Source organism: Pristiophorus japonicus, chromosome 8, assembly GCF_044704955.1.
Source record: "Pristiophorus japonicus isolate sPriJap1 chromosome 8, sPriJap1.hap1, whole genome shotgun sequence".
In the NCBI taxonomy this organism is placed as follows: domain Eukaryota; kingdom Metazoa; phylum Chordata; class Chondrichthyes; family Pristiophoridae; genus Pristiophorus; species Pristiophorus japonicus.
Window position 1 is genome coordinate 134,463,581 of NC_091984.1, and position 21,683 is coordinate 134,485,263.

General features: G+C 44.7%; 1 protein-coding gene across 1 annotated transcript in view; it reads left to right on the plus strand.

The window, feature by feature from the left end:
- The window catches only part of LOC139269165 (cyclic AMP-dependent transcription factor ATF-6 alpha-like), a 686,031-nt gene that overhangs the window by 661,183 nt on the left and 3,165 nt on the right, over positions 1-21,683 (plus strand). The window contains exon 9 of the mRNA XM_070888266.1: positions 3,882-3,973. Within this exon, the coding sequence (XP_070744367.1) occupies positions 3,882-3,973 (92 nt within the window). The remainder of the gene's footprint in view (positions 1-3,881; positions 3,974-21,683) is intronic.

A 21,683-nucleotide genomic window follows, 5' to 3' on the forward strand; every position in this document is an offset into this window, starting at 1 on the left:
TAGGACTGACTACATCATAGCGTGTAAATTAAACCTTCAAGCACGTTTTTAATGATGAAAGTATATATCGGATTGACCTGTGCTCAACCACAAGCTATGGTGCGTTGCAAACAGTATAGTTGCAACCTGCTGCAGAAGTAGCCAGTGTCCCAATGAGCGAGTTGTTAGTTTCAATGGTATTTCTACTCTGGCTTCAAAAATCCATAAGGCTAGAATTTCGACGACTTTGCGACCGGGTTTTCGCCGCGATTTGACCATCCGCAGCGAAAACCCGGTCGGTGAGATCTTCGGAGTATCTTTTTGCGGCGGCGCTTCCATGTACCGCCGGGGAGAGGAGCGCCGACGTGCAACACCGCAAATTGCGTTTGCGATTGATTTTTGGCTCTCTCGGGATCCGTATTCTGCGCCCAGACTACCGACAGGGTCAAACCTGCGGTGCAGTGAGTATGAAGACCTGCAAAAAAGGTAAGTTAAAGTTTTTATTTTTAAATTCTTTTTCAGCGATTTGGTAGGTAAGGGTTTTGTGAATGCTTTTTTTTGCAATTTTTTTATCCCCCTCCCAAGGCCATTCTCGCAGCGCTCCCGGACCCGGACTAAAGTTGCCTGAATTTGCGGTTTGCGTCTCGAATCCTCGTACAACGGTGATTTTCACCAATGCATAGGCCGAAAAGCAGGCGTAAAAATGGTAGCGCAACGAAAATGGTAATTTTGGCGTTAAACTACCGTTTTCGCTGCAAACCGAAATTCTAGCCCATCATATTGTTCATCGAACAACAGCCCATAAATTTGTTCTGCACAGGCACATGAAAATGTTCTATGGCCACTGCGTTGCAGTTTTGACTTCTGTACTGTTGCAAAGTACAGCCTCCAACCAGTTATGAAATATCACCTTTAAGAAAGGTGCTGTTGGTGTGGCCTTGTGAAACTTGATTGTGCTTGAAGTTGGGGCACAGTGGCCTAATCCAAGACCGACTATGTCAGCCTTTGTAACATCGCCCGTCTCTGCCCCTGCCTCAACCAATCCTCATCCATGCCTTTGTTACTTCCTAGATTTGACTGTTCCAATGCTCTCTTGCCCAGTTTCCCATCTTCCACCCTCTAAACCTGAGCTCATCCAAAACTGCTGCTCGTTTCCTAATTCGCATCAAGTTCCGTTCACCCATCATTCCTCTCAGTGGCTCTCAGTCTGGCAACGCCTTGATCTTAAAATTCTCATCCTTGTTTTCAAACCCCTTCATGGCCATGCCTCTCCCTATCTCTGTAACTTCCTCCAAGATCTCTGCGCTCCTCTGATTCTGGCCTCTTGCGCATCCCTGATTTTCATCACTCCACCATTGGTGGACATGCCTTCAGCTGCCTGGGCCCGAAGCTCTGTAACTCCCTCCCTAAACCTCTCTGTCTCTTTACCTCTCTCTCCTCCTTTAAGATACTCTTAAAACCTACCGCTTTAACCAAGCTTTTGGTTCACCTGTCATAACATCTCCTTAGCTGGCTCAAAGTCGGATTTTGTTTGCAACATTCAGGCCATGATCCTTACCAGTGGATCCATCACAGACCCAATCCACGTACGAACCGGGGTCAAACAGGGATGTGTTTTTGCCTGAACCCTCTTCTCAATTTTCCTCGCCGCCATGCTCTACCTCACAGTCGACAAGCTCCCCGCTGGAGTGGAACTAAACTACAGAACCAGTGGGAACCTGTTCACCCTCTGCCGTCTCCAGGCCAGGTCCAAGACTACCCCAACCTCTGTCGTCAAGCTACAGTACCCGGATGACGCCTGCGTCTGCGCATATACAGAGGCTGAACTCCAGGACATAGTCGACGTATTTACTGAGGCGTACGAAAGCATGGGCCTCACTCTAAACATCAGCAAGATAAAGGTCCTAACCAGCCTGTCTTTACCGCACAGCATTGCCCCCCCAGTCATCAAGATCCACGGCGCAGCCCTGGACAATGTGGACCACCTCCAATATCTCGGGAGCCTCTTATCAACAAGAGCAGGCATTGACGATGAGACCCCAAGACCGCCTCCAGTGCAGCCTTCGGCCACCGAGGAAAAGAGTGTTTAAAGACCAGGCCCTCAAAACTGCCACCAAGCTCATGGTCTACAGGGCTGTAGTGATACCTGCCCTCCTGTATGGCTCAGAACCATGGACCATGTACAGTGGACACCTCAAGTCGCTGGAGATGTCTCCGCAAGATCGTACAAATCCCCTGGCAGGACAGATGCACCAACATTAGCGTCCTCGTCCAGGCCAACATCCACAGTATTGAAGCACTGACCACACTTGATCAGCTCCGCTGGGCAAGCCACATAGTTCGCATGCCAGTCACGAGACTCCCAAAGCAAGTGCTCTACTTGGAACTTCTTCACGGCAAACGAGCCAAAGGTGGGCGGCGGAAATGCTACAAGGACACCCTCAAAGCCTCCCTGATAAAGTGCAACATCCCCACTGATGCCTGGGAGACTTTGGCCAAAGACTGCCCGAAGTGGAGGAATCGAATCCGGGAGGATGCTGAGCACCTCGAGTCTCGTCGCCAAGAGCATGCAGAAATCAAGTGTAGGTAGCGGAAAGGGCGTGCGACAAACCAGTCCCACCCACCCCTGCCCCACCTGTGACAGAGACTGTGTTTCTCATTTTGGACTGTACAGCCACCTAAGAACTCATGTTAAGAGTGGATGCAAGTCTTCCTCGACTCCGAGGGACTGCCTATGATGATGATGATGTATGTTCATGTCACTTGATGATGTTGGGTTGTTCTACATTTCAAAAGAACGAGTACTCGAAAGAAAAATGACACTTAATTTCAATGTTAATATTTCCATGCAGCAGTGTGAGGGTTCATCCATCTGTTGCTGTGTTAGGTTACAATATGCGTGAAATTTAGAGCATCTTTCAGGCAGTCATCTTTATTTGCTTGACTGCAGCATTGTGCACCACACGCTTTCAATATATCTGCATGAAAGCTGATCTGTGTTGGAGAGTTGCGATGTGCGAGAGGGTTAAACTTGGTGGGGGGGGGGCGCCGGTGGGGGTGAAATATTTGCATGGCTGAGTGTATTTTATAGCCAACTTGGCTGGAATGTTCATCAAGCGATTTAACGTAAAATGATCCAAACTGAAAGCAACCTTTGAAAGAAACACATGTTTCTCCTGGGTTTGTCATAAAAATCTAACAAGCAGCTCGGCTAAAATTAAACTAAAATAATAAAAAATGTAACATAAAAATTTTAGTTCATTTAATGTTAAAATGATGTTGGCATTTTCATTTGACTATAGAATGGTGGTAAATCAATGTGGTGGTACGTGAAGTGGCAGCAGACAACGATTATGTGTCTGCAATTTCCTTCCAGAGTTGAGTAATTGGTTTCCATCTGCACTGTTGCATGTCTGCATCAAGCCGTTTTGATACCTCTCTCACAGACTGGAAACAGTGGGAGTGAGACCCTTCACCCAAATGCTGAACCCCAAGTAATAAGGGGCATCAGTGAAGAACATTGCTGGCAAGGCTGGCATTTGTTGCCCATCCCTTTTGCCCTGAGAAAGTGGTGATGGTTTTAGGCAACGAAGTGGCTTGGGTGGCCACTTCAGAGGGTCGTTAAGAGTCAACCACATTGGCGAGGGACGGAAGTCACCGGGTAAGGACTGCAGTTTTCCATCCCTAAAGGACATTAGTGAACCAGTTGAGTTTTTGCGGCTGGTGTGTTGAGCCAGGGGTCGAGATATAAAAGGGGCCTGTAAAACTAGACAACTGGGAGGAGGATAGAGCAGGAAAATTTGAAAAGGAGCATTTCTTACTCTAGCGAAGAATGTGATAGTTTAATGCATTTGGACTCTGCTGTGTATTTGCTAAATGTAATCATTTCCCTTGTCTTTCAGAATCAGCAACTAAAAGTTACTTCTCCAAAACGTCGAGTTGTGTGTGTCATGGCATTCCTGGTATTTATAGCGCTCAGTTATGGTCCTGCTAGGTAAGTTACAACATTTGTGATTTGCTGGTTTAGTTCCATATGTTGATGCTGAAACTGACTTAGTTATGAGACTGAGTAACTAACTGCCGGACTGTTTGGTAATTATATCCTGGTGGATGAAACTACATTAATGCACAAGTAAATAATAGCTTTCTCCCTTAATTGCAACAAACAATGCAAGTTCTGCTTTTTAGTTAAAAGAAGTAACTGTACACGTGGTAGCATGGTCACTTAAAGAACTGTCTGCATCTTGCTGCTTGTTGGAATGACAGACAAACTGAAATCCAAGATTGATCTGTGAATTTGCAACCCTCTTTTTGCTTCCAGATTTTTTTGTATTTTCGCAATGTATGCGTGGATTTGCTTTTCAAACGATTCTTGTCGCTTCTATCTTTGGATAATACTGCGTAATTATTTTGAACGAAGTAGCTGCCCTAGTTGATGTCCCGCTGTTCAGTTCCCAGGAGTTGTGTGAGCTTGTCAATGTGTTTATAAATGCAGAGGTCGCAGTTGAATTAATAGATTGAGTGGGAGACCAAGATCAATAGGTTCCACGTATATGAAGCAGAGAGTTGGTGTTTAGATGTGTAATGTGTTTGCTTCATGGATTCTTTGCTTAAGAATTCATAGCATCACACTGCTATTAAGAACTAGTTAGTTTATCAGCAAAGGTTTAACAATCACACTACACATTACCAGTTCATCCACCAGGCTCACAACTACCTGCCTCATTATGGAATCCCTGAACCCATCTGGGGTTTTATTGAGTCTTGTGAACATCACGTGGCTGGCTAAGCCACTCACAACTCAACAGCTCTACCAGCCGTTGAACATGCAGGTGCATACATTACAAGATGGTGCAAGGTTAGGATGTGAATAGAGATGATTTTTGTACTGTGTGACTGGTGAATGCTCCTAAGTAGAAATTGCATAGAGGGTGCATTGGATACAAAGAAATTCCATTCCATTCATGAGAGAGAAATTTGGGCGAAATAACCCAAAAAGAATTGTCACTAGTTGGAGTAATCTTGGGAACTGACAACTGTCAGTTTTTTCTTTGTCGTGCTTTTCCAGCAATTGGGCCATCCGTCATGCACGCTATCCTTGTTTTGAAAAATCTTGTTATTGCTTATTTTGGCAGCTTTATTAAAGTTACTCAGGCCTTTGTAAAGTACAGTATAAATGATGCTGTTCAGTATTATAAACATCTGTATTCATTTCTGTTCACGTATAAGGCTACGGAGAGGATTGTTATTTTCATCAACTTCTCAGAATTTGAGTCTGACTTTACCAATCATTATGATTATAATTACGAAGAATAAGCTGGCCTCAACATCATTCACCGATTACAAAATATAAGTTTTTCCTTTGAGAAGCGGGTCTGTTACAAAGTACAGGTAGATATGTAAGAAGGCTGCTGAGCCCAGACTCTCAGAATAGGGGATGGCATCAAACAGGAAATTAGGGATGCATGCAATAAAGGTACAGCAGTTATCATGGATGACTTTAATCTACATATAGATTCGGCTAAACAAACTGGTAGCAATACGGTGGAGGAGGATTTCCTTGAAAGTATAAGGGATGGTTTTCTCGACCAATATATTGAGGAACCAACTAGACTGGGTGTTGTGTAACAAGAGAGGATTAATTAGCAATCTTGTTGTGCGAGGCCCCTTGGGGAAGAGTGACCATAATATGGTAGAATTCTTCATTAAGATGGAGAGTGACACAGTTAATTCAGAGACTAGGGTCCTGAACTTAAAGAAAGATAACTTCAGTGGTATGAGACATGAATTGGCTAGGATAAACTGGCGAATGATACTTAAAGGGTTGACGGTGGATAGGCAACGGCAGACATTTAAAGATCATGTGGATGAACTTCAACAATTGTACATCCCTGTCTGGCATAAAAATAAAACGGGGAAGGTGGCTCAACCGTGGCTAACAAGGGAAATTAAGGATAGTGTTAAATCCAAGGAAGAGGCATATAAATTGGCCAGAAGAAGCAGCAAACCTGAGGACTGTGAGAATTTAGAATTCAGCAGAGGAGGACAAAGAGTTTAATTAGGAGGGGGAAAATAGAATGAAAGTAAGCTTGCAGGGAACATAAAAACTGACTGCAAAAGCTTCTACAGATACGTGAAGAGAAAAAAATTAGTGAAGACAAACGTAGGTCCTTTGCAGTCAGATTCAGGTGAATTTATAATGGGGAGCAAAGAAATGGCAGACCAATTGAATAAATACTTTGGTTCTGTCTTCACTAAGGAAGACACAAATAACCTTCCGGAAATACGAGGGGACCGAGGGTCTAGCGAGAAGGAGGAACTAAAGGAAATCCTTATTGGTCAGCAAATTGTGTTATGAAAATTAATGGGATTGAAGGCCGATAAATCCACAGGGCCTGATCGTCTGCATCCCAGAGTATGTAAGGAAGTGGCCCTAGAAATAGTGGATGCATTGGTGCTCATTTTCCAACATTCTATAGACTCTGGATCAGTTCCTATGGACTGGAGGGTAGCTAATGTAACCCCACTTTTTAAAAAAGGAGTGAGAGAGAAAACAGGAAATTATAGACTGGTCAGCCTGACATCGGTGGTGGGGAAAATGTTAGAATCAATTATTAAAGATGGAATAGCAGCGCATTTGGAAAGCAGTGACAGGATCGGTCCAAGTCAGCATGGATTTATGAAAGGGAAATCATGCTTGACAAATCTTCCAGAGTTTTTTGAGGATGTCACTAGTAGAGTGGACAAGGGGGAGCCAGTGGATGTGGTGTATTTAGACTTTCAAAAGGATTTTGACAAGGTCCCATACAAGAGATCGGTGTGCAAAATTAAAGCACATGGTATTGGGGGTAATGTACTGACGCGGATAGAGAACTGGTTGACAGACAGTAAGCCAAGAGTAGAAATAAACGGGTCCTTTTCAGAATGGCAGGCAGTGACTAGTGGGGTACCGCTAGGTTCAGTGCTGGGACCCCAGCTATTTACAATATGCATTAATGATTTGGATGAGGGAATTGAGTGTAATATCTCCAAGTTTGCAGATGACACTGGGTGACGGTGTGAGCTGTGAGGAGGATGCTAAGAGGCTGCAGAGTGACTTGGACAGGTTAGGTGAGTGGGAAAATGCATGGCAGATGCAGTATAATGTGGATAAATGTGAGGTTATCCATTTTGTGGGGCAAAAACACGGAGGCAGAATATTATCTGAATGGCGGCAGATTAGGAAAAGGGGAGGTGCAACGAGACCTGGGTGTCATGGTACATCAGTCATTGAAAGTTGACATACAGGTACAGCAGGCGGTGAAGAAGGCAAATGGAATGTTGGCCTTCATAGCGAGAGAATTTGAGTATAGGAACAGAGAGGTCTTACTACAGTTGTACAGGGCCTTGATGAAGCCACACCTTCAATATTATATACAGTTTTGGTCTCCTAATCTGAGGAAGGACATTCTTGCTATTGAGGGAGTACAGCGAAGGTTCACCAGTCTGATTTCCGGGATGACAGGACTTACATATGAAGAAAGACTGGATTGACTAGGCTTATATTCACTGGAATTTAGAAGAATGAGAGGGGACCTCTTAGAAACATATAAAATTCTGACGGGATTGGACAGGTTAGATGCAGGAAGAATGTTCCCGATGTTGGGGATGCCCAGAACCAGGGGTCACAGTCTAAGGATAAGAGGTAAGCCATTTAGGACCAAGATGAGGTGAAACTTCTTCACTCAGCGAATTGTGAACCTGTGGAATTCTCTACCACAGAAAGTTGTTGAGGCCAGTTCGTTAGATATATTCAAAAGGGAGTTAGATGTGGCCCTTACGGCTAAAGGGATCAAGGGGTATGGAGAGAAAGCAGGAATTGGGGTACTGAAGTTGCATGATCAGCCATGATCATATTGAATGGTGGTGCAGGTTCCATTTTCTATTTTCTATGTTTCTAATACTCAATGCTGTTTCATGTTATTTTCGTATTCTAAATCTAAAGTCACATCCCTCTTTTTACTGTGTCAGGAATTGACCCAGTACCTTTTTGAATGTGATGACTGAGAAAGTGTTTATGCATTAGGTGGCAGTCTCTTAAGTTTGAAGAGGTTGATCTGTTTCAGGTTTGCAATCAAACTCTTAATTCGCTTGCCTGGTCTTGCAACATAAGATGCCCTCTGCATGTCCAAATTATTAGTTTTTTAACTTAAAATGTGCATCAGCTCTCTTCCATCACTCTCTTCACTTCATCATGGATTGAAATTGGGAAATTGGCTTCAGTTTTCACTCGTTGCAATTTTATTCCCCGAATAAGTAAATATTTGGCTTCCATTCAGTGATCTAAAACTTTGAGATTGTTATTGCTCTTGGTAAATTGTACAATATAACAAGAAGTGCCACGACAATATTGAAGTATTTTTGTCCAATATTAGTTTCTTCAAATTCTTAAGAGGTTATAAAATAGTTTCGTTCGCGGAAATTGTGTCCCAAATTAACTTGATATGTTGTAACGATTAGTCGGCTGGCTGCCGGGCAGTTACTTTGAGGCAGGAGCAACACAGCAATTACAGACTGTTGTGCGGTTTATTTCAATATGTATCTAATGGCAGTCCTGCAAATTTAGCAGCCCATTATTGAAGTAATGCTTGGTTCTGGTCTGGGTTTTTTTCTTGGGTCGTCAGTAGCCAGCTTTTTCCTGCGATCACTAAGATTATCTTTGGCTTCCGGAGGTCGCAGTCTGTCTGTAGTCTTTGAATGAATCTGTCTGAAATTTCCAAAGTGTGTTCGCGACCAACAACAACAACTTGTATTTATAGGACGCTTTTAATGTTGTAAAACATCCCAAGGTGCTTCACAGGAGTGTTACAAGACAAAAAAATAAATTTGACACCGAGTCAGATAAGAAGCAATTACAACAGATGACCAAAAGCTTGGTCAAAGAGGTACGTTTTAAGGAGCGTCTTGGAGGAAAGAGAGGCGGAGAGGTTTAGGGAGAGAGTCCCAGAGCTGAGGGCCTAGACAGTTGAGCGATTATAATCAGGGATGCTCGAAGGCAGAATTTGAGGGGGCGGGGGAGGTGTTGTGAGGAGATTACAGAGATAAGGAGGGTCGAGGCCATGGAGAGATTTGTCAATGAGGATGAGAATTTTGAAATTGAGGTGTTGGTTAACCAAGAGCCAATATAGGTCAGTGAGCACAAGGGTGATGGGTGAGCGTGTTAGTTCATGGGCTGCCGAGTTTTGGATGACGTAGAGTAGAATGTGGGAGGCCAACCAGGAATGCGTTGGGAGTAGTCGAGTCTAGAGGTAACAAAGGGTTTCAGCAGCAGGGTACAGGGTGGCCTAAGTGGGACTAGCAAATTGAGGGTTTCAGCAGCAGATGAGCTGAGGCAGGGGCGGAGACGGGCAATGTTACGGAGGTGGAAATAGGCGGTTTTAGTTATGCCGAGGATATGTGGTCAGAACCTCACTTTAGGGTCAAATATGATACCTAGGTTGCAAACAGTCTGGTTCAGCCTCAGACAGATGCTCGGGAGAGGAATGGAGTCGGTGGTTAGGGAATGGAGTTTGTGGCTGGGACAAACACAATGTATAATTAGAGAAAACTTCTGGGCTCATCCAGTACTGGATGTCGAACAATCTGACAGTTTAGAGACTGGAGGGGTTGCTATGTCCGATACTTCTGTAGTTGGTGAGAATAAAATCTACAAAAAATTAATTATAATTAATAGCTGGCCAAGAAGTGTGCTTCACCTTTTCAGCAAAATCTATCCTGATGTCTCTGACTCTTTTTTTGAGAGGAGCAATTTGCTAGTCCCTTTACACCACCCTGTGCCCAATGAGCTGTTTAAACATTTCTACACACAACGGGCCCAAGTTTCCACACGATAAAAAACGGGCGCACCTCCGAGCTGGGCGCCCGTTTTTCGCGCCTAAACCGGCGCCTAAAAAAAAAACGCGCTATTCTCGAGCGCCTTGCAGCTCCGTGTCTGCCTGGCGCGGTGTGCAGGGGGCGGAGCCTACCACTCGCGCCGATTTTGTAAGTGGGAGGGGGCGGGTACCATTTAAATTAGTTTTTTTCCTGCCGGCAACCCTGCACGTGCGCGTTGAAGCGTTCGCGCACGCGCAGTGTGAAGGAAACATTGGCACTTGGCCATTTTTGTACTTCTTTGTTGCTGTTTAATTTTTGAACATTTTTTAATAAAAGCACATTGCCATCAGCACATCAGGACACTGAGGCTTCTTGCAGCAGTGAGAAGGCTGCAGGAAGCCGTCGGGAATGGCTGCTCAACTTCTGAGGCTTCCTGCAGCCTTCTCACTGTCTCCTTCCCGCCCGCCGTCTGGAACGGCTTCCTCCTCCCCCCCCCCCGCTGCGTTCGGTCAATCGGGCCCGCACTCCCGCCCGTCCGCCGTCTGGAACGGCTTCCTCCTCCCCCCCCCCCGCTGCGTTCGGTCGATCGGGCCCGCACTCCAGCCCGTCCGCCGTCTAGAACGGCTTCCTCCCCCCCCCCCCCCCCCCTGCCTTCGGGAACGAACGAACGAACTTGTGAGGCTGGCTGAAGCACTTTCACACAGGTAGGAAGATGGTTTATTTAATCTTTTCTTTGCTTATAAATGTTTATTCAGGTTGGATTTATTTGTATAATATTTGTAGAAGTATAAATAAGAATTTATTGTAGAATTTAATGAGTTCCCTTCCCCCCCTTCCCCCCCCCCCCCACCTCGTTCTGGACGCCTAATTTGTAACCTGCGCCTGATTTTTTAATGTGTCGAACAGGTTTTTTCAGTTCTACAAAAATCTTCACTTGCTCCATTCTAAGTTAGTTTGGAGTACGTTTTCACTGTGGAAACTTTGAAATCAGGCGTCAGTGGCTGGACACGCCCCCTTTTGAAGAAAAAATTCTGTTCCAAAGTAGAACTGTTCTACCTGACTAGAACTGCAGAAAAAAAATGTGGAGAATTGCGATTTCTAAGATAGTTCGTTCTCCACCAGTTGCTCCTAAAAATCAGGCGCAAATCATGTGGAAACTTGGGCCCAATGACTTGTTTCTGATCTATTGTCTTGACCATATTGCATCGGCTCCTAGTGCTTTGTTAATATTCCAGATTTTGAATCTCATTCTGACCTCGATAAACTCTTCCGCTGGCCTTTGTCCTGTTATTTTGGACTGCTTATAAGGAAAAGTATTAAAAATAGGATCACAAAAATCAGCGAAACAATGCAACATGCTTTGATTTCTGTCAAATTATTCTCCCATTTACTTTCAAATGCAGTTCCAATGTTGGTGCTGATGTTTTCACACAGAGGCCCTTCGCCATAACTCAATCGTTTTGCCAAGAGTTTCCTCGAATTATTAGTAAAGATCTGTAGTTTCGGTATGTATGAGGTTCCCAATATTTTCTCCAGACTTTTGTCGCAAGGCGCAGGTGCACAAGAATGACCAAGGGAATAAGATACCGCTGATATAAAAAGGGAAAGGTTTGACTCCCCTTACGGCTCGAGGAGTTTTTTTTACAGTGAGCAGCTGAGCCATACATTGAAGAAGGTCCTGAGGTTCAATCTCCAGCTGCTGCGTTAGCTTATTTAAGCTCTGATGCCAGTATTGATGCTATAATTTACCCTTGCACTCCTTGACAAGGGAGGGGCAAAATTGAGCCACTGCTCTTGCTCATGCTGACTACCCACTGACCTCTGGTGGTAAAATATGCAAGTGTGGTTGTTGGATGAGCACAAAATCTGGCTTGGCTGGGAAGACTGTCGACTCTCAGGATCACACAAGAAAAATTAGCATTTTGAACAACTGGTGCTGGTATCATTGCAGGAGAGATGGCTAGGAAATTGGAAAAGTAAAGAAGTTTTACCCCAAAAAGTAAAAGTGGAAGCAGTGAGGAGGTGCTGAAGTTGATCTTAATCTCAAGTTTAACAGTTTATAAATTCTAATAGCTTTTGATCCTATACCAAGTTTTGTTGACGATGCGATGGGTGGGTGAGACATGCCTTTATCCATTATTGACAGATTGCACCAAGCTTAAGTAGACAAGATACAATCCAGGATGTGAATGAGTATTTCAACTGACCCAGCTTGCGATCCAATTGCATTTTGAATTTCCCTAATGCCCATTTCCTGGTACATTATTCTAAATTCTGGTAACTAAATTTCAGTGAAGTCCTTACACGAGAGCATAAGCATTTTGAAAGAGAGAAAGAAGTATTCATTCCTATTCAGGCAGTGATGTATACAGACTAATGAATATCATGACTTCAAAAATATGAATTACGTGGAATTCACAGCAGAGAAACTGACCAGCCCAACAGGCCTATGCAGGTGTTTGTGCTCCACATGAGCTTTCTTTCACCTTGTTTCATCGAACCCTCTCGACATATCCTTCTATTCCTTTTTCCCTCATGTATTTGTCTAAATGAATCTATACTGTTTGCCTCAACCACTCCATGTGGTAGCAGGTTTCACCTAACCACTGTCTGAGTAATGAAGATTCTCACGAATTCCTTATTGGACTTATTGGTGACCATCTTATATTTATGGCCCCTCATTTTGGATTCCCCCACAAGTGGAAACCTCTTCTCTACATCTACCTTATTGAACGCCTTCATAATTTTAAAGACCTCTATTGGGTAATCTCGCAGCCTTCTCCTTTCTCAGTTCTGATGCTAGCCTTGTAAATCTTTCAGTGCCTCTATATCCTTTTTGTAATATGGAGCCCAGAACTATGCACGGTACCCCAAGTGTAGAATAACCAAGGTTTTATATAAGTTACCATAACTTTTCTGTTTTTGAATTCTATTGCTCTGGAAATGAACTCTTGTGCATTATTTCCATTTATTGTGGCTTTGTTAACCTGCGTTCCTACTTTTAATGATTTGTGAATCTGTACCCCAAGATCACTTTGCTCCGCTACCCCATTTAGACACTTATTTTCCAAGAGTAAATGTCTTCCTTATTTCTCCTACCAAAATGCACCACCTCACCCTTAGCTGTATTGAAATTAATTTGCCATTCTGCATGTTTGTGAACATCTTGTGTTTCTTTTACAGTCTTCCTCAGAGTTAACTACATTCCACAATTTGGCGTTGTCTCCAAATTTTGATATTGTATTTTTGATTCCCATGTCCAAATCGTTCATGTAAATGGGGAATAACAGTGGTTCCAGCACCGATCTCTGTAGTACACCATTTCCCGCCATCCATCAGTCTGATTAACTTCCTTTAACCCACACTCTCTGTTTTCTGTTTGATAACTAGTTTTCTATCCATTCTGCTACTTGACCCTGACTCCACATGTTCTGACCTCAGTCATGAGCCTTCTCTGCTGTATCGTGCTGAAGGCCTTTTGAAAACTTGAGTATATTAATTTACTGCGTTACCCTTGTCTATTCGTTTTGTTATTTATTCAGGGAGCTCATTAAGGTTGGTCAACCATGACCTTCCCTTTTGAAATGCGTGCTGACTATTCTTGGTAATACTTTCGGTTTCTAGATGAATTTCTATTACATCCGTGAGTAAAGATTCCATTAACTGAACGAGCATTCTATCGACACCAGAAGATGGGACATCACATTGAAACATAGAAAATAGGTGCAGGAGTGGGCCATTCGGCCCTTCGAGTTCATGGCTGAACATGCAACTTCAGTACCCCATTCCTACTTTCTTGCCATACCCCTTGATCCCCCCAGTAGTAAGGACTACATCTAACTCCTTTTTGAATATATTTAGTGAATCGGCCTCAACAACTATCTGTGGTAGAGAATTCCACAGGTTCACCACTCTCTGGGTGAAGAAGTTTCTCCTCATCTCGGTCCTAAATGGCTTAGCCCTTATCCTTAGACTGTGACCCCTGGTTCTGGACTTCTCCAACATTGGGAACATTCTTCCTACATCTAACCAGTCTAAACCCGTCAGAATTTTAAATGTTTCTATGTATGTTGTTTTCTCTGTGTATGACAACCAACAAGGCAGTTAATTTAAATTAGCCAATTGAGGAAAATCGAGGAAAAAATGCTCACATCACACACTGTTTCAAATAAGAGTTTAAATTCACTGCTGCTGCGTGGAGCTAAGCGAATGCTCACTGTCAAGCAGCTGTTACAGTTAGCAGTTGCAAATGCTTGGAACTGTTGAAAAAAGACAGAAATCTACTAAATGTTGGCAGCAAAAATTGAAGTGATTTTAAGGGAAATGAACAAGTGTTGTTGCGCTGTCGAATGAGAATCTTGGGTTGCACTGCAGTATATTACGAGACTTAATAATGAACCATTTACTGAAAGTGTTGTGTATCTGTACACAACCATGTTTTGCCACCAGGGAGCGCATCCCCTGAAGTCCCAAGGGATCCCAGCATCCCTTGGGAGCACTGTATATAAGCCTAAGGCCTGTTCCTCACTCTGGAGTGTCTTATTAAGGACTGAGGTCACTGTTACTTTAACCTCCCTGTGTGCAGCCTCATCTGTGTTAGGAACACAATAACTGGCGACGAGAATACGAATTCAATGCAAAGATGTGGCAAACTGGGCATCCTGGAGAAATTTTCGGAGGGTGAGAACTGGGAAGCCTATGTCGAACGGCTAGATGAGTACTTTGTAGCCAACGAGCTGAACGGAGAAGGAAGCGCTGCAAAAAGGAGAGTGGTCCTCCTCACAGTCTGCGGGGCACTGACCTACAGCCTCATGAAGAATCTTCTGGCTCCGGTGAAACCCACAGATAAGTCGTATGAGGAGCTGTGTACACTGGTTCGGGAGCATCTTAACCTGAGGGAGAGCGTGCTGATGGCGAGGTATCGGTTCTACATGTGCCAGCGATCTGAAGGTCAGGAAGTGGCGAGCTACGTCGCCAAGCTAAGGCGACTTGCAAGACAATGTGAGTTTGATGGCTACCTGGAGCAAATGCTCAGAGACTTTTTTGGACTGGGCATTGGCCACGAGACCATCCTACGAAAACTTTTGATTGTCGAGACACCGACCCTCAGTAAGGCCGTTGCGATAGCACAGGCGCTTATGTCCACCAGTGATAACACCAAACAAATCTCTCAGCACACAAGTGCTAGCAATGTTCATAAATTAACTGGAACTGTGCTTGCGAGCAGAAATGTACAGGGCAGAACCCATGAGTCTGCAACTGCCAGCTGGCCTCAGGTGACCAAGATGACTCCGAGTCCCCAACAAAGGATGAATGCAAGGCAATTCACACCTTGTTGGCGTTGTGGAGGCTTCCATTCAGCCTCTTCATGCCGCTTCACAGGGTATGTTTGCAAGAGCTGTGGAACAATGGGGCATCTCCAACGAGCTTGCAAATGAGCTGCAAGCTCTGCAAAACCTGCTAACCACCACATGGCAGAGGAAGATCGGTCCATGATGGATCAAAGCAATTTCGAGCCTCAGAGAGAGGAGGCAGGTGCTGAAGTACACAGGATGCACACATTTTTGACGAAATGTCCACCTATAATGCTAAACATAAAATTGGATGGCTTACCCGCGGCCATGGAACTGGATACTGGCGCTAGCCAATCCATCATGAGTAAAAAGATGTTTGAGAGACTGTGGGGCAACAAGGCATTCAGACCAGCCCTGAGCACCATCCACACGAAACTGAGAATGTACACCAAAGAGCTTATCATTGTCCTGGGCAGCGTCATGGTCAAGGTCACCTCCGCGGGCACGGTGCTCGAACTGTCACTCTGGATTGTCCCGGGCGATGGCCCGACACTGCTTGGAAGGAGCTGGCTGGGAAAAATCCGCTGCAACTGGGATGACATCCGAGCGCTATCACATGTCGATGAAGCCTCATGTACCCAGGTTCTTAACAAATTTTTTCCCTTTTTGAGCCAGGCATTGGAAACTTTTCCGGGGCGAAGGTGTGTATCCACTTGGTCCCAGAGGCACGACCCATTCACCACAAGGCGCGAGTGGCGCGAGGGAGAGAGTGGAAATCGAGCTGGACAGGCTGCAACGCGAGGGCATCATCTCCCCAGTGGAATTCAGCGAGTGGGCCAGCCCGATTATTCCAGTACTCAAAAGTGATGGCACGGTCAGGATTTGCGGCGAATATAAAGTAACTATTAATCGTTTCTCGCTACAGGACCAATATCCGCTACCTAAGGCAGACGACCTATTTGCGACGCTGGCAGGAGGCAAGATGTTCACCAAGCTCGACCTGACTTCGGCCTACATGACGCAGGAGCTGGAGGAGTCTTTGAAGGGCCTCATCTGTATCAACACGCACAAGGAACTGTTCATCTACAACAGATGCCTGTTTGGAATTCGGTCGGCTGCAGCGATCTTCCAGAGAAACATGGAGAGCCTACTCAAGTCGTTACCACACACGGTGGTCTTTCAGGACGACATATTGGTCACGGGTCGGGACACCGCTGAGCACCTACAAAACCTGGAGGAGGTCCTCCAGCGACTGGATCGCGTAGGGCTGCGGCTGAAGAGGTCGAAATGCGTCTTCATGGCAACAGAAGTGGAGTTTTTGGGGAGAAAGATCGCGGCGGACGGCATTTGGCCCACAGACGCCAAGACAGAGGCTATCAGGAACGCCCCCAGGCCACACAACGTCACGGACCTGCGGTCGTTCCTGGGACGACTCAACTATTTTGGTAACTTCCTACCGGGGTTAAGCACCCTTTCCGAGCCCCGACATGTGTTATTGTGCAAAGGTGAGAACTGGGTATGGGAAAAAAACAAGTAATTGCTTTTGAGAAAGCCAGAAACATTTTATGCTCCAACAAGCTGCTTATATTGTATAACCCGTGTAAAAGACTCGTACTAGCATGTGACGCGTCGTCGTACGGAGTCGGGTGTATATTACAACAAGCTAACGTTGCGGGGAAGCTGCAACCTGTCGCCTATGCTTCCAGGAGCTTGTCTAAGGCCGAGAGGGCCTACAACATGATTGAGAAAGAGGCATTAGCGTGTATGTTCGGGGTAAAGAAAATGCATCAGTACCCGTTTGGCCTCAAATTTGAGCTGGAAAACGATCACAGGCCCCTCACATACCTGTTCGTTGAAAACAAGGGGATAAATACTAATGTCTCAGCCCGCATACAAAGGTGGGCACTCGCGCCATCAGTGTATAACTATACCATCCGCCACAGGCCAGGCACCGAGAACTGTGCAGATGCTCTCAGTCGGCTACCATTGCCCACAATGGGGGTGGAAATGGCGCAGCCTGCAAACTTGTTAATGGTGGCGCAGCCCACAAACTTGTTGATGGTCATGGAAGCGTTTAAAAATGATAAATCACCTGTCACGGCCTTCCAAATTAGGATTTGGACCAGCCAAGATCCTCTGCTGTCCCTAGTAAAAAAACTGTGTCTTGCATGGGAGCTGGGGCAGCATCCCCGTTGAAATGCAAGAGCCAATCAAGTCGTTCCAACGGCGAAAGGACGAGTTGTCCATTCAGGCAGACTGCTTGTTGTGGGGTAACCGCGTAGTGCTACCCAAAAAGGGCAGGGAGACGTTCATCTCGGATCTCCACAGCACACACCCGGGTATAGTAATGATGAAAGCGATAGCCAGATCCCACGTGCGGTGGCCCGGTATCGACTTTGACTTAGAGTCCTGTGTATGGCAATGCAGCGTATGTGCTCAGTTGAGCAACGTGCCCAGAAAGGCACCACTAAGTTTGTGGCCCTCCAGACCATGGTCGAGGATCCATGTTGACGATGTGGGCCCGTTTCTCGGTAAAATGTTCCTGGTGGTGGTGGATGCATTTTCAAAATGGATTGAATGTGAAATAATGTCGGGAAACACCGCCACCGCCACCATTGAAAGCCTGAGGGCCATGTTTGCCACCCACGACCTGCCTGACATACTGGTCAGTGACAACGGGCCATGTTTCACCAGTGCCGAATTTAAAGAATTCATGACCCGCAATGGGATCAAACATGTCACCTCGGCCCCATTTAAACCAGCCTCCAATGGGCAGGCAGAGCGGGCAGTACAAACAATCAAACAGAGCCTTAAACGAGTCACAGAAGGCCCCCGGCTGAGCTACTCATGAAAGGACACTAAAAATCAGACTCTCGCTGGTTCACCCCAACCTGCATGATCAGGTCGAGAGCAGGCGGCAGCAACAAAATGTAAACGATGGTCGCGCCTCTGTGTCACGGGAAATTGATCTGAATGACCCTGTGTATGTGCTAAACTATGGACATGGTCCCAAGTGGATTGCGGGCACGGTGATAGCTAAAGAAGGGAATAGGGTGTTTGTAGTCAAACCAGACAATGGACAAATTTGCAGAAAGTACCTGGACCAAACGAGGCTGCGGTTCACAGACTGCCCTGAACAACCCATAGCAGACACTACCTTTTTCGAGCCCACAACACACACCCAAAGGATCAACGACACCACCCCGGACCAGGAAATCGAACCCATCACGCCCAACAGCCCAGCAAGACCAGGCTCACCTAGTAGCCCTGCAGGGCCAACAACATGCCAGCCCAGTGAGGGCACAGCCAACACACCAGAACAGACATTTGTACCGAGGCGGTCCACCAGGGAAAGAAAGGCTCCCGACTGCCTCACCTTGTAAATAGTTTTCACTTCGACTTTGGAGGGGGGAGTGATGTTGTGTATCTGTAAAGCATGCACTCCCATGTTTTGCCACCAGGGGGCTCATTCCCTGAAGTCTCCAGGGATCCTAGCATCCCTTGGGAGCAGTGTATATAAGCTGGCCCCTCAGGCCTGTTCCTCACTCTGGAGTGTCTTAATAAAGACTGAGGTCACTGTTAGTTTAACCTCCCTGTGTGCAGCCTCATCTGTGTTAGGAACACAATAGAAAGTATCAAGTTGAAGCAAGTAATTTTAACCCAATGTGATATCTTCACAAAGCACAAGCACACACAGCTTCCAACATGGCAGGCAGCTCTCTTGGAAGTCTCCGGAAATCTGCCTGGTTCTGTTTATTATTAACCCTGCACTTGCAATACACAATATGTCCACATCCACATTGTGGAGCTACAAACATTACAAGCTTACAGACATTATACTTCTCCCTCAATGAAGAAGCCATCACAACAAACATCACGCATAAATTTCATGTTTATACATAACACAGGATATAAACTTTTTTTTCCCTTTATTTACAAATTTAACTTTACCACTTGTTTTCTGTTTTGGAGAGGATACCTTCACTCTCGAACAGAACCTTCCAAACATGGTGTCGAATCTAAACGCATTTGAGGCTCATCCTGAGGAACGTTTTTCTCCACGGAATTTCCTTGATTTTCATTTGAACTCACTCTAACTTCAGGCTCTTAGTTTCCCTGACTCGGACTCAGACTTTCATTCTGATTCTCTCCTGGATTTGTTTCCAGTACATTGGATTTAGGATTTGCTACTGGTGTATCAAAACTATTTGATGAGTCAGAAATAATTGAATCATTCCCATCTTCAACCCCCTCCATGTCTATCAGTAAAATATGATCAATATGAACAAACCTAACCTGTCCATTATCAAACATCTTGACCAAATATGTGCGAGGACCACATATCTTCACCACTCTTCCTGGTAACCACTTTACCCATTTATGGTGATGGTTCTCCACTCTCACCTTCTGGTTTAATTTCACACTTCTCTCTTTTACTCTACCTTTATCATGATGCTCTTTCTGTCTTAATTGTGTCTCTTCTACGGACTGTGTCAAATTTGGCTTTAACAACGAGAATCTGGTTCGTGGCTGTCGTTTGAGAAACAACTCTGCTGGTGTTCTACCAGTAGTTGTATGAGGAGTATTTCGATATGTAATCAAAAATTTAGGCAGTTTGTGATCCAATTACAACTGTCGTTTCCTTGGATTTGGATCTAATATTTGTTTTCTGAGGGCACGTTTTACAATTTGTACAGTACGCTTTGCTGCACCATTCGAAGCAGGATGGTATGTTTCGCACCGTTTTTGCTCGTGAATTGTACAAATTCTTCTGAACGAAATTGTGGTCCATTATCCGAAACAATTTCTTCAGGGAGGCCAAATGAAGAAAATAATTTTCGCAAAATGTCCAATGTTTTACTTGTTATTTTCCACATTGGGAACATCTCAACCCACTTCGAATGGCTACCAATCACAATGAACAATTGTTGTCCTTCTAACTCAGCAGAATCAATATGTAGCCTTTGCCACACCCTGGGAGGCCATTTCCATGGCTGTAATGATACTGGTGGTGGTTGCTTGCTTACCAATTGACATGCCGTACACTGACTCACGAGGTACTATATATCTTTATCAAGACCTGGCCACCATAAATAACTGCGTGCAAAACTCTTGGTCAAGCACATTCCCAGGTGCTGGTCATGGAGGTCTCCTAATAATTTGGACCTGAATTTATTTGGTATAACCACTCTTGCACCCCACATGATACAATCTTTATCGACTGATAATTCATTCCTACGAATGAAGAATGGATGTGTATCTTTGTCTGTTACCTGGTTTGGCCATCCATTTGCAATATACTCATACACCTCTGACATCACTGGGTCACGTTTGGTTGCTCTACCAATCTGTTCAGCTGTGACTGGTAGTTCATCAATGTATGAAAAATAAAACACTTCTTCCCTATCGGGTGTAACTTGTGATGGGGAAGGCAATCTAGACATTGCATCAGCATTACCGTGATCAGCTAATCGTCTGTATTCAATATCATATGTATATGCTGACAAAATCCTAGCCCATCTCTGCATTCGGGCTGCAGCTAATGTTGGAACTGGGGACTTTGGATGGAGGATTGCTGTTAGGGGCTTATGGTCCGTAACGATTGTAAACTTACGACCATACAAGTATTTGTGAAACTTCTTGACCCCAAAAATTAATGCCAAAGCTTCCCTTTCAATTTGCACATAATTACTCTCACTGGCATTGCGAGTGCATGAAGCAAAAGCAATTGGTCTCTTCTCCCCACTACTTAATAAATGAGAGGTTACTGCCCCAACTCCATACGGAGAGGCATCACATGCTAGCTTAATCTCCTTCGATATGTCATAGTGAACTAACATGGTGCTCTCTACCAATTTGCTTTTACACTCCTTGAATACTGTATCGCATTCTTTTGACCACTTCCAATGGACCTGTTTTTTCAAAAGTTCATTCAGTGGATGTAATACTGTAGCCAAATTTGGTAGGAACTTCCCATAATAGTTCAAAAAACCCAAGAATGAACGAAGTTCAGTGACATTCCTGGGAGTGGATGCATTTGAAATTGCATCCAATTTTTCCTTGGTTGGATGTAAACCATCTTTGTCTACTCTGTACCCTAAGTACTCTATTGAATTTTTAAATAACTCACACTTACGAGCAGACACTCGTACTCTGTGCTTCTCTAGCCGTTTGAAGACTTCATTCAATATGTTATGAATTTGCCTATTTGGTGCTGAAATTAGTATGTCATCCAAATAACATACTACCCCTTCAATACCTTGCAAAATCTGGTTCATCACCCCTTGGAATATGGCAGGGGCGGAAGACACTCCAAACGGTAGCCTATTAAATTGATATAGGCCTAGATGAGTATTTATAGTCAAACATGATTTGGACTCCTCATCTAGTTCAAGCTGTAAGCAGGCATTTGTAAGATCCAGTTTTGAGAAGATCTGACCACCTGTCAGTGTTGTGAACAAATCTTCTATATTAGGAAATGTATTGGGGACATTCCCCTTCAGAACCTGGTTTGCGGTTACTTTCTAATCACCACACAATCTTACTTTACCATCAGAC